The sequence below is a fragment of the Artemia sp. Qi Xiang Cuo genome, chromosome 1 (assembly GCF_049724085.1).
Source record: "Artemia sp. Qi Xiang Cuo chromosome 1, ASM4972408v1, whole genome shotgun sequence".
Taxonomy (NCBI): Eukaryota; Metazoa; Arthropoda; class Branchiopoda; order Anostraca; family Artemiidae; genus Artemia; species Artemia sp. Qi Xiang Cuo.
Genome location: NC_142794.1, coordinates 18,930,054 through 18,942,076, shown reverse-complemented (window position 1 = coordinate 18,942,076; position 12,023 = coordinate 18,930,054). Strand labels below are relative to the sequence as shown.

The window sequence follows — 12,023 nt, the reverse complement described above, 5'->3', positions numbered from 1 at the left end:
TAGATTGGAAATTTAAAGTTTTAGTTCACTTTTAGATAGTCAAAAGAGACCGAAGGGTAAATAGCCTCCCCCCCCCCTACGCTCTTATTTTCTCAAACCCATCCGATAAAATTTTGAGATAGCTATTTTGTTAAAAATAGTTCAAAAATCAGATAATAAAAACTTCGGAGGCGATGCAAACCCCCTGGGCCTGAGGGCAGGCGTTGTAAGTTATGCCCTGGGGGTATATATGGTTCTTATAGAAGGAATGCTTGTATAAACTTCAGAGAGGGCTCATTTGATTGGAAATTTAGAGTTCTAGTTTAATTTTTAAGAATCAAAAGAGATCAGAAGGCAACTAGCCCCCCTCCACGTCCCTTTTTCCCCAAATACCTCCGATAAAAGCTTTGAGATAGCCATTTTGTTAAAAAATAGTTCAAAAATCATATAACAAGAAATCTGGTGTCAACACAACCCCCCAGGGTCAGGGGGTAGGCTTTGTAAGTTAAGCCCTGTGGGTATATTGTTCTTATAAAGGGATGCAAGTATAAACTTCAGAGAGGGCGTGTTTGATTTGGAAATTGAAATTTCTTGTTCATTTTTTAAGAGTCAAAAGTGACCAGACGGCAACTAGCCCCCCCCCCCACCCCACGCCCTTTTTTCCATAAACCCATCTGATAAAATTTTGAGATTCCCATTCTTTTAAAAATAGTTCAAACATCAGATAATAAGGACTCTGGAGTCGAAACAATCCCCAGAGCCCGGGGCAAGTGTTTTAAGTTCTGCCCCGAGGGCATATAAGTTTTTTTTTATGTAAGTGGAGGTCGTATAAACCTCAAAGGTGGCTCATTTGGTTGGAAATTGAAAGTTCTAGTAATCTTTTTATGAGTCAAAAGGGATCGGAGGGTATCTACCCCCCCCCCCCCCACACACCCACACAAACACACACCCTCTGTTCCCCCAATTCAGTCGATCAATATTTTAAGATTGCCAGTTTGTTTGAAATAGTCCAACGATCAGATAACAAAAACTTCAGGGTCAACATAACCAACCTAGAGCCCATGAGAAGGATTGTAACTTGTGCCCTGGGGGCATATAAAGTTTTTATGAAAGAAGTGGTAGCATAAACCTCGAGGGGTTTATACGACCCTCCAATCTCAAAATGATTTGAAAGTGAAAGTTCTAGTTCCTTTTTTAAGTTTCAAAAGTGATCTGATTGCAACTAGCTCACCCCCCCCCCCCCCCCGTCAACCATCTTTTCCCCAAGTGCGTCCGATTGAACTTTTTATATAGCCATTTTTTTCAAAATAGGCCAAAGATCTTGTAACAAATACTTCAGGGATAACACAGCCCACCAAAACCTGGGGGCGAATGCTGTAAATTATGACTCGGGGGTATATTAGTTTTTTATGCAAGGACTGGTAGTATAAACTTTGGAGAGGGCTCATTAGATTGTAAATCGAAATTTCTACTGCCCTTTTTGAGAGTCGAAAGTGATGGGAGGGCAACTAGCCCCCTCCCATGCCACTTTTTCCCAAAATGCATCTGATCAAAGTTTTCAGATAGACATTCTGTTCACAATTGTTTAAAGATCAAATAACAAAACTCAGGGGTCAACACAGCCCCCCAGAACCCGGAGGAAGTGTTGTAACTTAGGCCCCGGGAGACAGATAAGGTTTTTGTAAGGGGTGGTCATATAAACATCAGAGGTGGCTCATTTTATTGGAAATTGAAATTTCTATTTACCTTTTTAAGAATAATCAAAACTGATCGGCGGGCATATACCACTCCCCCTTTTTTCCCTAAATGCATCCGATCAAAATTTTGAGATAGCCATTATGTTTGAAATATTCCAAGGTTCAGATGACAGTATTTCGGCGTCCATATACCCCCCCCCCCTGAAACCCGGGAGAGGGGTTGTAACTTATGCCCCAGGAGCATATGAAGTTTTTATGGAAAAGGTGGTCGTATAAACTTCAGAGGGGACTCAAAAGATTAGAAATTTAAATTTCTAGTTCCCTTTTTAAGAGTCAAAAGTGATCCGATTGCAACTAGCCTCCCTCCACCAATCCCAAGGCCATAAGTGTCAATTTTTTCTCTAGAGGCACTTCATATGCAAGGGGTGTTGTTATAAACTTCAGAGGGACCTCATTCAATTGTAAATAATAATTTCTAGTGCCTTTTTTAAGAGTCAAACACGATTAGAGGGCATCAAGCCCCCCCCCTTCCACGCCCTCTTTTCCCCAAACACATCCAATCAAAATTTTGAGAAGGTCATTATATCCGAAATAGTCAAGAAGATAAGTATTTAAAATAACTATTCCTCGGGGGTTAACTAAACCTCGCACTGCCCCCGGGGAAAGGGCTTTAAGTTATGCAAGCTGTCCATTGTTCATATATAAGGTTTTATCGAAGATATAATCGTATAGACTTCGGAAAAGCCTCATTCGATTTAAATTGAAAGTTCTAGCTCCATTTTTAAGAGTCAAGAGTACTCAGACGGTAGGCAACCCACCACGCGCCTTTTTGTAAATGGTCTCGATCAAAATTTTGAGTTAGCCATTTTGTTCAAAATCGCCCAAATGTCAAATAGCAATGGTTCTGGGTTTGAGCCCCTCTCCCTTCTCAACCCTGGAAGAAGGGCTGTAAGTTATACTAGTAGCCCATCGATAACATAAAAAGCTTCTAATAAAGGCGTTGTCGTGTAAACTTTGGAGGAAGTTCATTCGATCGGAGTCGAATTTTATTGTGCCCTTTTTAAGAATCGAAAAGGGTCAAAAAGTAACAAGTCCCCCCTCCCTCTCTTGTGCCTTTTTCCCCCAAATACATCTTATAAAAATTTTGAAATAGCCATCTTGCTCAAAATAGGCCTAAATTCAAATTTCTATAAGTTAGGGGTTGAGAGATCCTCCTTAGCCCCCAGGGAAAGGATTGTAACTTATGTAAGTTTCCCATTATTAGAAAATAATTTTTTTTTGTGGAAGGGGTGGACGCATAAACTTTGGACGGGGCTGATTTGATCGGAAATAGAAACTTTTGGTTATTTTTTTAAGATTCAAAAGTGATCAATGGGCAATTGGCCCTCGCTCTGCTTTCCAAACTGGCATCCAGTTAAAATTTTGAGATAGCCATTTTTCAAAAATTTCAAAGGCCAACTAAATATGTTTCCGGTTTTACCACCCCCCCCCCCAACCCTGGGGAAATGGCTATAAGTTACGGAAATTTCTTACTATCGCTTTGATACTTTGTTTACCTTGATACCTTGTTTACTTAAATGCTTCCTTTACTTTGATACTTTGGTACTTTTACACTAGTTTTGATACTTTGATGAAAGTTTGACGTTGAAAACAAAAATTGATTTTGAAATCAGGCAATTTCTAAAAACTTGAGGCTTTTTGCAATCAAAAACGAACAAAAAATAATTTAAAAAATAGTTTTCGGATAAAAAACTTATATCCAAAACTTATTAAAGCCGTATTAAACTTAAGATCAGCAAATAAAAATACCTTTTAAAATTCAAACTGTAAATGACAAGAAACTACAATTGAATGACAACTGAAACCCAAAACGAACGTTAATGTAATAAACAACAATATCAAACAAACACACGGAAAGTAGGCTACTAATATTAATGAAAAAGACGTATTGAATTACTAGTAAAGAATCAATTAAACCCAAAATGAGAAGATTATTAAATAAAAAGTTGTAGAAAAAAAAAACATAATAGTCACTAATATAAATGAATAAATAAATCTTAAAACGAGTGAAACTTAAATTTAATATGCAAATCAAGCTTGAAACGAACAAAAATCACTACGAACAAGATTGTGGGTTTTGCCTCCTTCTCTCATTGTAAAACTCTAAATGGTTAAAGTGTTAATGGTAAAAATAAATCTATGCGAATTTCGAACAATAGCCTAAAACCCCAGCGAAATGGATTTGGATTGAAATGAAAAGTGTATCCTTGGAATTTCCATAGCCGGAAACCCCATTTAGGGGACTTACTGTCCCCTATCTTTTATAACAAGGGAAATCCAATTTTCGCATGGAAAGCAGTGACGTCTCCTTTTTTTATTATTACATTAAAAAATAAGCTTTTTTTAGCAAAAGTAAAGAACAAAGCAATGTCTTGAGCAGAGCAGAAAAAAAACGAGATTATAATGAACAATGAACTAAGAGTTGAAATAAACGGATATTGGACTTAGCCAATAATGAACTTAGAGTGTACCAAAAATAAAACTGACGTTCAACTCAAACTCAAAATGAACAGAGATAACTAGATATATGAACTAGGAGGTCGTCGCCCTTGCACCCCAATTATAGTAAAAAAAAATCAACAAATATTAAAATACAGAAATAAAAGTAAAAAAAGACAGATACTAGACTTAATAAAATTCAAACTCAAAATGAACAGAAATTACTAGATATATGAACTGAGAAGTCTTCCCTTTGCACCCCAATTATAGCACGAGTGTCATTCACGCTTTACTTTAAGTTCATTATTGGTTTAATTTTTTATTAAGTCCTATATCTGTTTCTTTTAACTTTTATTTCATTGTTCATTATAATTTCCGTTAATTTTGTTTTTGCTCTGCTCAACACATAGCTTTGTTCTTTGCTTTTACTAAAAAAAAAAACTGTTTTATTTTTTATTAAATTTCAAATATGTGATGAATATTCAAATATACATCATTTCCATTCAGAGTTCTTTTAGTCCGTGTTTACAGTGTTGACTCTACAATTGCTTTCGAGAACCTTATTACAGTTCGTGGTAACGAACTGTAAATAAGGAGCGACCCGGCTCAATAGTAACCGAAACTCTAAAAACCGGAATTTTGATACCAATAGATACATAAAAAGAATCAGATTTTTTTGCTGATTTCTAATATATAAGTTTCATCAAGTTTAGTTTTACCCATAAAAAGTTACGGGCCTGAGAAATTTGCCTTATTTTTTTTTAAAAAAAGGGGGAAGCAACCCCTAAAAGTCATAGAACTTTAATGAAAATCACACCATCAGATTCAGCGTATAAGAGAACCTACTATATAAGTTTCAAGCTCCTATTTGTAAAAATGTGGAATTTTGTATTTTTTACCAAAAGAAAGATCACGGATGCGTGTTTTTTTTTTTTTTTTTTTTTTTTTTTTTTTTTTTTTTCAGGCGTGATCGTATCGATCCAGTGTAGTCCTAGAATATCATCAGAGGGCTCATCCGAACGGAAATTAAAAGTTATAGTGCCCTTTTTAACTGACCAAAAAATTGGAGGGCAACTTGGCCCCCTCCTACGCTCATTTTTATCCGAAGTCCCCCAATCAAAATTTTGAGATAGCCATTTTGTTCAGCATAGTCGAAAGTCTTTTAAATATGTCTTTGAGGATGACTTAATCCCCCACAGTTCCCGGGGGAAGGGTTGAAAGTTATGAACTTTGCCTATTGTTTACATATAGTATTTGTTAATGGGAAGTATACAGACATTTCAGGAGGAATTTTTTTCTGGTGGGGGGGGGGGTCAGGGAGATTATTTTTTCTCCTACATCTCCTAAGGAGACCCAGGAGTCATCCAAGGATTTAGAGGAAACACCTTCTTACACTTACGATTAGAAGGTGAAACAGAACAAATATCAAGAACAGCTTCTTTAATAGACTCATAAAAAGTATCAAATAAATTACCAAAATCAGAATCACTCTCAAAACCACCCCAACAAATTTCTGCCAATCTTGACCTAAGAAGCATCAATTCCACTTCACCGAACCTAAAAGGCCTCTTACCAGACTCACTAGTCCTCTCAATAGTCAGTTTATCAAAACAGTACCTAGAGTAAACAGGGAAATGATCAGAAATGTCGCTCACTAAAACATAAATTTGGATCAAGGTATCCGTACAGAAAATATCAAACAGTTCGTGGTAACGAACTGTAAGTAAGGAGCGACCCGGCTCAATAGTAACCAAAACTCTAAAAACCGGAATTTTGATACTAAGAGATACGTCAATAGAATCAGATTTTTATCTTGATTTCAAATATATAAGTTTCACTAAGTTTAGTCTTACCCATCAAAAGGTATGTGCCTGAGAAAATTTGCCTTATTTTCGAAACAAGGGGGAATCATCCCCTAAAGGTCACAAAACTTTAATGAAAATCACACCGTCATATTCAGTGTATCAGAGAACTCTAATATAGAAGTTTCAAGCTACTCTCTGCCAAAAGGTGGAATTTTGTATTTTTTGCCAGAAGAAAGATCTACGGATGCGTGTTTTTTTTTTTTTTTTTTTTTTTTTTTTTTTTTTTTTTTTTTTTTTTTTTCCGGAGTGATCATATTGATTCAGTAGTCCTAGAATATCGTGCGAGGGCTTATCTGAACGGAAATTAAAAGTTCTAGTGCTCTTTTTAAGTGACCAAAAACATTGGAGGGCAACTTGGCCCCCTCCCACGCTCATCTTTTTCCTGAAATCACCCGATCAAAATTTTGAGATAACCATTTTGTTCAGCATAGTCGAAACATCTAATAAATATGTCTTTGAGGATAAATTAATGCCCCAGAGTTCTCGGAGGAAGGGATGCAAGTTATGAACTTTGTCCATTGTTTACATATAGTATTTGTTAATGGGAAGTATACAGACATTTAAGGAGGGATTTTTTTCTGTTGGAGGGATCGGAGGAGGGTTTTATGGGGGAAGATCTTTCCATGGAGGATGTTTCCTTAGGGGAAGGACATTTCTATGTAGGGGGCGCCTCGATCAGAAATTAAATATAAGAAAACAAGTTTTTTCAACTTAAAGTCAGGAGCAACATTGAAGCTTAAAACGAACAGAAATTATTACGTATATGAGGGGGATCGCCCCCTAGTCAATACCTCGCCCTTTATGCTAAAGTTTTTTTCAGTACTTTCAAAAGAGCTATCTATTCTAATTAACCGGCCTTTGTGGCTCAGGGGTTTGTGATCCGAACAAAATTTGAACTTTAGCGTAAAGAGCGAGGTATTGAATAGGGGGCAAACTCCCTAATATACGTAATAAAAACATACGGATATAAGAGTTCGTTATGTAATTTAATTCGTAAGTTACGTCAGAACAAAATTTCGTGAAAGCCATTTAGCCAAAAAAAGTAAAATTAATATGCAAATTTCGTTTTAATTATTCATTCACGTTGAGCCAAAATTAAAGCTGCATTAACTCAAAAACGTTCAGAAATTAAATAAAAAAAAAGTTTTTTTTTACTGAAAGTAAGGAGTGAAATTAAAGCTTAAAACGAACAGAAATTATTTCGGGTATGAAAGGGGCTGTCCCCTCCTCAACGCCTCGCTCTTTACGCTAAAGTTTGATTCTGTCACACAACTTTATTTTTTAAAACAATAAAAAACTTTAGCGCAAAGAGCGAGACGTTGAGGAGGGAACAGCCCCTTTCATATCCGGAATAATTTCTGTTTGTTTTAAGTTTTAATGTCGCTCCTTACTTTCAGTTAAAAATAAACTTGTTTTTTTTATTTAATTTACAGACTTAAAGGCTGCCTTGCCAGTATGCCTGAACTTGAAAGGCTGAAAATATTGTTTTGATCAACAACTGCGTTACAGTTTGACAGTCTCAAAAATTGGAAATAAAACTAATAGTATAGAATAATCCTTTTTGCTTTTTCATCTCCTTTTTTATCCTTCTTCTTTGGTGATGTTGTTTGAAAGGAGCCTGACACCTTTATATTGCTATTGTAGGTGGGGCAAAGAAAAGAAGAAAAGAAAAAAATGAGAATAAAAAGAAGAAAAGAAAAAAAGGAACGGAAGAAAGATAAAGCCGTGCAAGTGCAAGAAGAAATGTTCAACAAGGAAAGAAAAAGGTGGGAAGAGCAACAACACCGTGGAGAACTATTACGCCTTGAAGAAGAACGTAAGCAGTTTGAAGAAGAAAAAATTAAATTCTACCAGGACCAAATGAAATTAGAAGAAGAGTCGAAAACAAAATTTCAAAACGTAAGAAAACTGCTAGAGAGGGTGTTGCTAAAATATACGAGAGTCACAAGACATTTGCAATGTTGTTCGGTAAAACATTCTGAGGGAGGGGTCTATAATTAAAAAACAGGGGTGCTATATGCTATAACAGTATCGATTTTAATTTTAATGTCGAAAAATTTTATACTTTCTACTAATTTTGGATCTTTTAGGGAAGGGGGAAGTTGCTCTCCCCTCCCCTTTTCGGCTCACTTCTTTTATGTATCCAAAAGTTTAGCATTTCACATATAACCCTATAGATTTGAATAAAACATATCTTGAACTAACCGTTTCTGAATGCTCAATTCCTCATCAAGCCAGTTTGGTGCTTCAAAAGTAATCAAACAGTTTGTGGTAAGGAACTGTAAGTAAGGAGTGACCCGGCTCAATAGTAACCGAAACTCTAAGAAATAGAGTTTTGATACCAATAGATGCATCAAAAGAATCTGATTTTTATGCTGATTTCAAATATATAAGTTTCATCAAATTTAGTTTTACCCATCAAAAGTTACGCGCCTCAGAAAATTTGCCTTATTTTTGGAAAAAGGGGGAAACATCTCCTAAAAGTCATAGAACCATAACGAAAATCACACCATCAAATTCAGCGTATCTGAAAACCCTACTATAGAAGTTTCAAGCTCTTATCTGTAAAACTGTGGAATTTCGTATTTTTTTTGCCAGGAGAAAGACCACGGAGGCGTGTTTATTTTTTTTTATTTTTTTATTCAAGGGGTGATCGTATCGACCCAGTGGTCTCAGAAAAATGTGGGAGGGCTCATTCGAAAGGAAATTAAAAGTTCTAGTGCCCTTTTTCAGTGACCAAAAAAATTGAGGGCAACTAGGCCCCCTCCCACGGTCATTTTTTTCCCAAAGTCACCCGATGAAACATTTAAGATAGTTATTTTGTTCAGCATGGTTGGAAAATACAATAACTATATCGTTGAGGATGACTTAATCCTCCAAAGTCCCCGGGGGAAGGTCTGCAAGTTATAAACTTTGCCCAATGTTTACACATAGTATTGGTTATTACGAACTATACAGAAGTTTTCACGGGAATTTTTTCTGTTTGTTGGGGGGATGGGTCGGGGGTTACGTGGGAAAATATTTCCATGGAGGAAGTTTTCATGGGGGAAGGGACATTGCTATGAAGAGGGCATTGAATTTTCCAGCATTATTTGAAAAACGATCAGAAATTAAGTAAAAAAAACAAATAATTTTTTCAACTGAAAGTAAGGAGCAACATTAAAACTTAAAACCAACAGAAATTATTACGTATATGATTGGGATCACCCCCTAGTCATTACCTCGCTCTTTACACTAAAGTTTTTTTTGTACTTTCGTCAGAGCTATTTATTCTAATTAACGGCCTTTTTGATTAAGGAGTCATTCTTAAAGAATTGGAACAAAATTGGAACTTTAGCGTAAAGACCGAGGTATTGATAAGGGGGTGAATCCCCTAATATACGTAATAAAATTTACGAATAAAGAAGTTCGCTACGTAAGTTAATTCGTAAGTTACGTCAGATCAAAATTTCGAGAAAGCCATTTAGTAAAAAAAAAAGTAAAATTAATATGCAAATTTCGTTCTAATTATTCATGTACGGTGAGCCAAAATCAAAGCTGTATTGATTCAAAAACGATCAGAAATTAAATAAAAAAAACAAGTTTTTTTAACTGAAAGTAAGGAGCGACATTAAAACCTAAAACGTACAAAAATTATTCCGTATATGAAGGGGCAGTCCCCTCCTCAACGCCTTGCTCTTTACGCTAAAGTTTGACTCTGTCTCACAACTTTATTTTTTAAAACAATAAAAAACTTTAGCCTAATGAGCGAGGCGTTGAGGAGGGGACAGCCCCTTTCATATACTTGTTTTTTTATTTAATATTTATAAATTTTACCATAATTCAAGTTCTGTTTGCCGCTTTTTGCTTCACCTTTTCTTTTGTTTCACTTATGAAAAAAGGTGCAATAGCTTACTCGTATGAGAAATTTATCACTTTTATTTTGCTGCGTGTTTCTTGACCTATGCTGCTAATTCTGCCCTTAATAAATCTGTTTATAAAGTTGAATACGGTTCACATTAACCATCATGAATATCCGTGTGGCACTTAAATGAAGCTTTGGTTGTTTGTTTTTAATTCGTAGAGTTTTGAAATTGGATAGTCATAAAGAAAAACGATTTTTAAATCTTTTAAAGTGTGTAAAATTTGAACAGTTTGCTACAAAAAAATTCCATAGAGTTAATGGCCCATCCCACTATATCTACTGAAAGAACAGCTTTTTACGACCCAGCATCTCCAGTTAGAATGGTCTCCCAAATTAATTGTCCCCGAAAACCAGTCTGTTGGTTGTTTTGTAAGAAAGTTAACGGACAACGATACAACGCTACACGGAAAAGTCAGGTGAATGGTTGACTTGTGAAATTGACACAGTGGCATGCTCTAAGTATTTAGCGGTCTGGCGCCATGAATCTTGTCATACATTTAAGACTACTGGTTTGGTTCATTCTCTATAAGATATTTGTTTTTCTTTCTTTCTCTTATCACCCCTACATAAGCTCATTTTAGAGTCATCACACTTAGTATATATATATATATATATATATATATATATATATATATATACATACACACACACACACACACACACACACACACACACACACACACACACACACACACACACACACACACACACACACACACACACACACACACACACACACACACACACACACACACACACACACACACACACACACACACACACACACACTATATACACTCCACACATATATATACTAACGGGGTGTGATGACTCTCGGATATGATATGTATACTAGTGTGATGACTCTGAAATATATATATATATATATATATATATATATATATATATATATATATATATATATATATATATATATATATATATATATATATATATATATGATGTATATATATATGCACATGCATGCATGCATGCATGCATGCATGCATGCACACACACACACACACACACACACACACACACACACACACACACACACACACACACACACACACACACACACACACACACACACACACACACACACACACACACACACACACACACACACACACACACACACACACACACACACACACACACACACACACACACACACACACACACACACACACACACACACCACACACACACACACACACACACACACACACACACACACACACACACACACACACACACACACACACACACACACACACACATACATACATACATACATACATACATACATACATACATATATATATATATATATATATATATATATATATATATATATATATATATATATATATATATATATATATATATATATATATATATATATATATATATATATATATATATATATATATATATATGGTGTTTCCTATTGCCTCAAAGAACAAAAATCAATTAAATATTTCCAGTTAATTTTTAAATCCCATCTTTGACCATGAACAATAAACACTTTAGGTTCAGCGAACGTAGTAAACGTAGATGAAATAAAGAAAAAAATATACAAATTTTTTAGGTTTTAATATTTGGGATATCTCGTTGCATTTTGTGTTTTAATGCTTCCACAGTATGTGACTGTTTTTGTATATCTTCTTTTGTAGCTTAAAATAGAGGGTTACAGGGTTTGAACAGCATTTGGGTATTGTCGTAGACGCTATGAGGTTAATTGGATTACAATTCTGGTACGAAAAAAAATAATCCAACCAGTGGCTTTTGGGGTTTGAATGGACAGTGTTCCTGAAAATGCAATATTACAGAGAGCCAAAAGTGCTTTTAGCCGGTGTGACCCAGAATCTGTGTTTTGGCCGGATATGCACACTAAGGTTTCCATCATTTTGAGACAAAACTCTTTGAAATTTGAGATTCGTGTCCAGTTGCTGACCTCGGATAAAATGTTGTATTGAACTATTTCTATTCTGCAGCTTGTCTTCCTTTGAAGTACATATGGAATTTGCTGACGCCCCCGTACCAAACAGGTTTTTCTTGTAGTTCCTATTC

General features: G+C 35.5%; 1 protein-coding gene across 1 annotated transcript in view; it reads left to right on the top strand.

Moving 5' to 3' along the window:
- Positions 1 to 12,023, top strand: part of LOC148956080 (uncharacterized) — an 85,703-nt gene that overhangs the window by 22,321 nt on the left and 51,359 nt on the right. Inside the window, exon 5 of the mRNA XM_089093957.1 lies at positions 7,685 to 7,939. Coding sequence (XP_088950083.1) covers positions 7,685 to 7,939 — 255 coding nt within the window. The remainder of the gene's footprint in view (positions 1 to 7,684; positions 7,940 to 12,023) is intronic.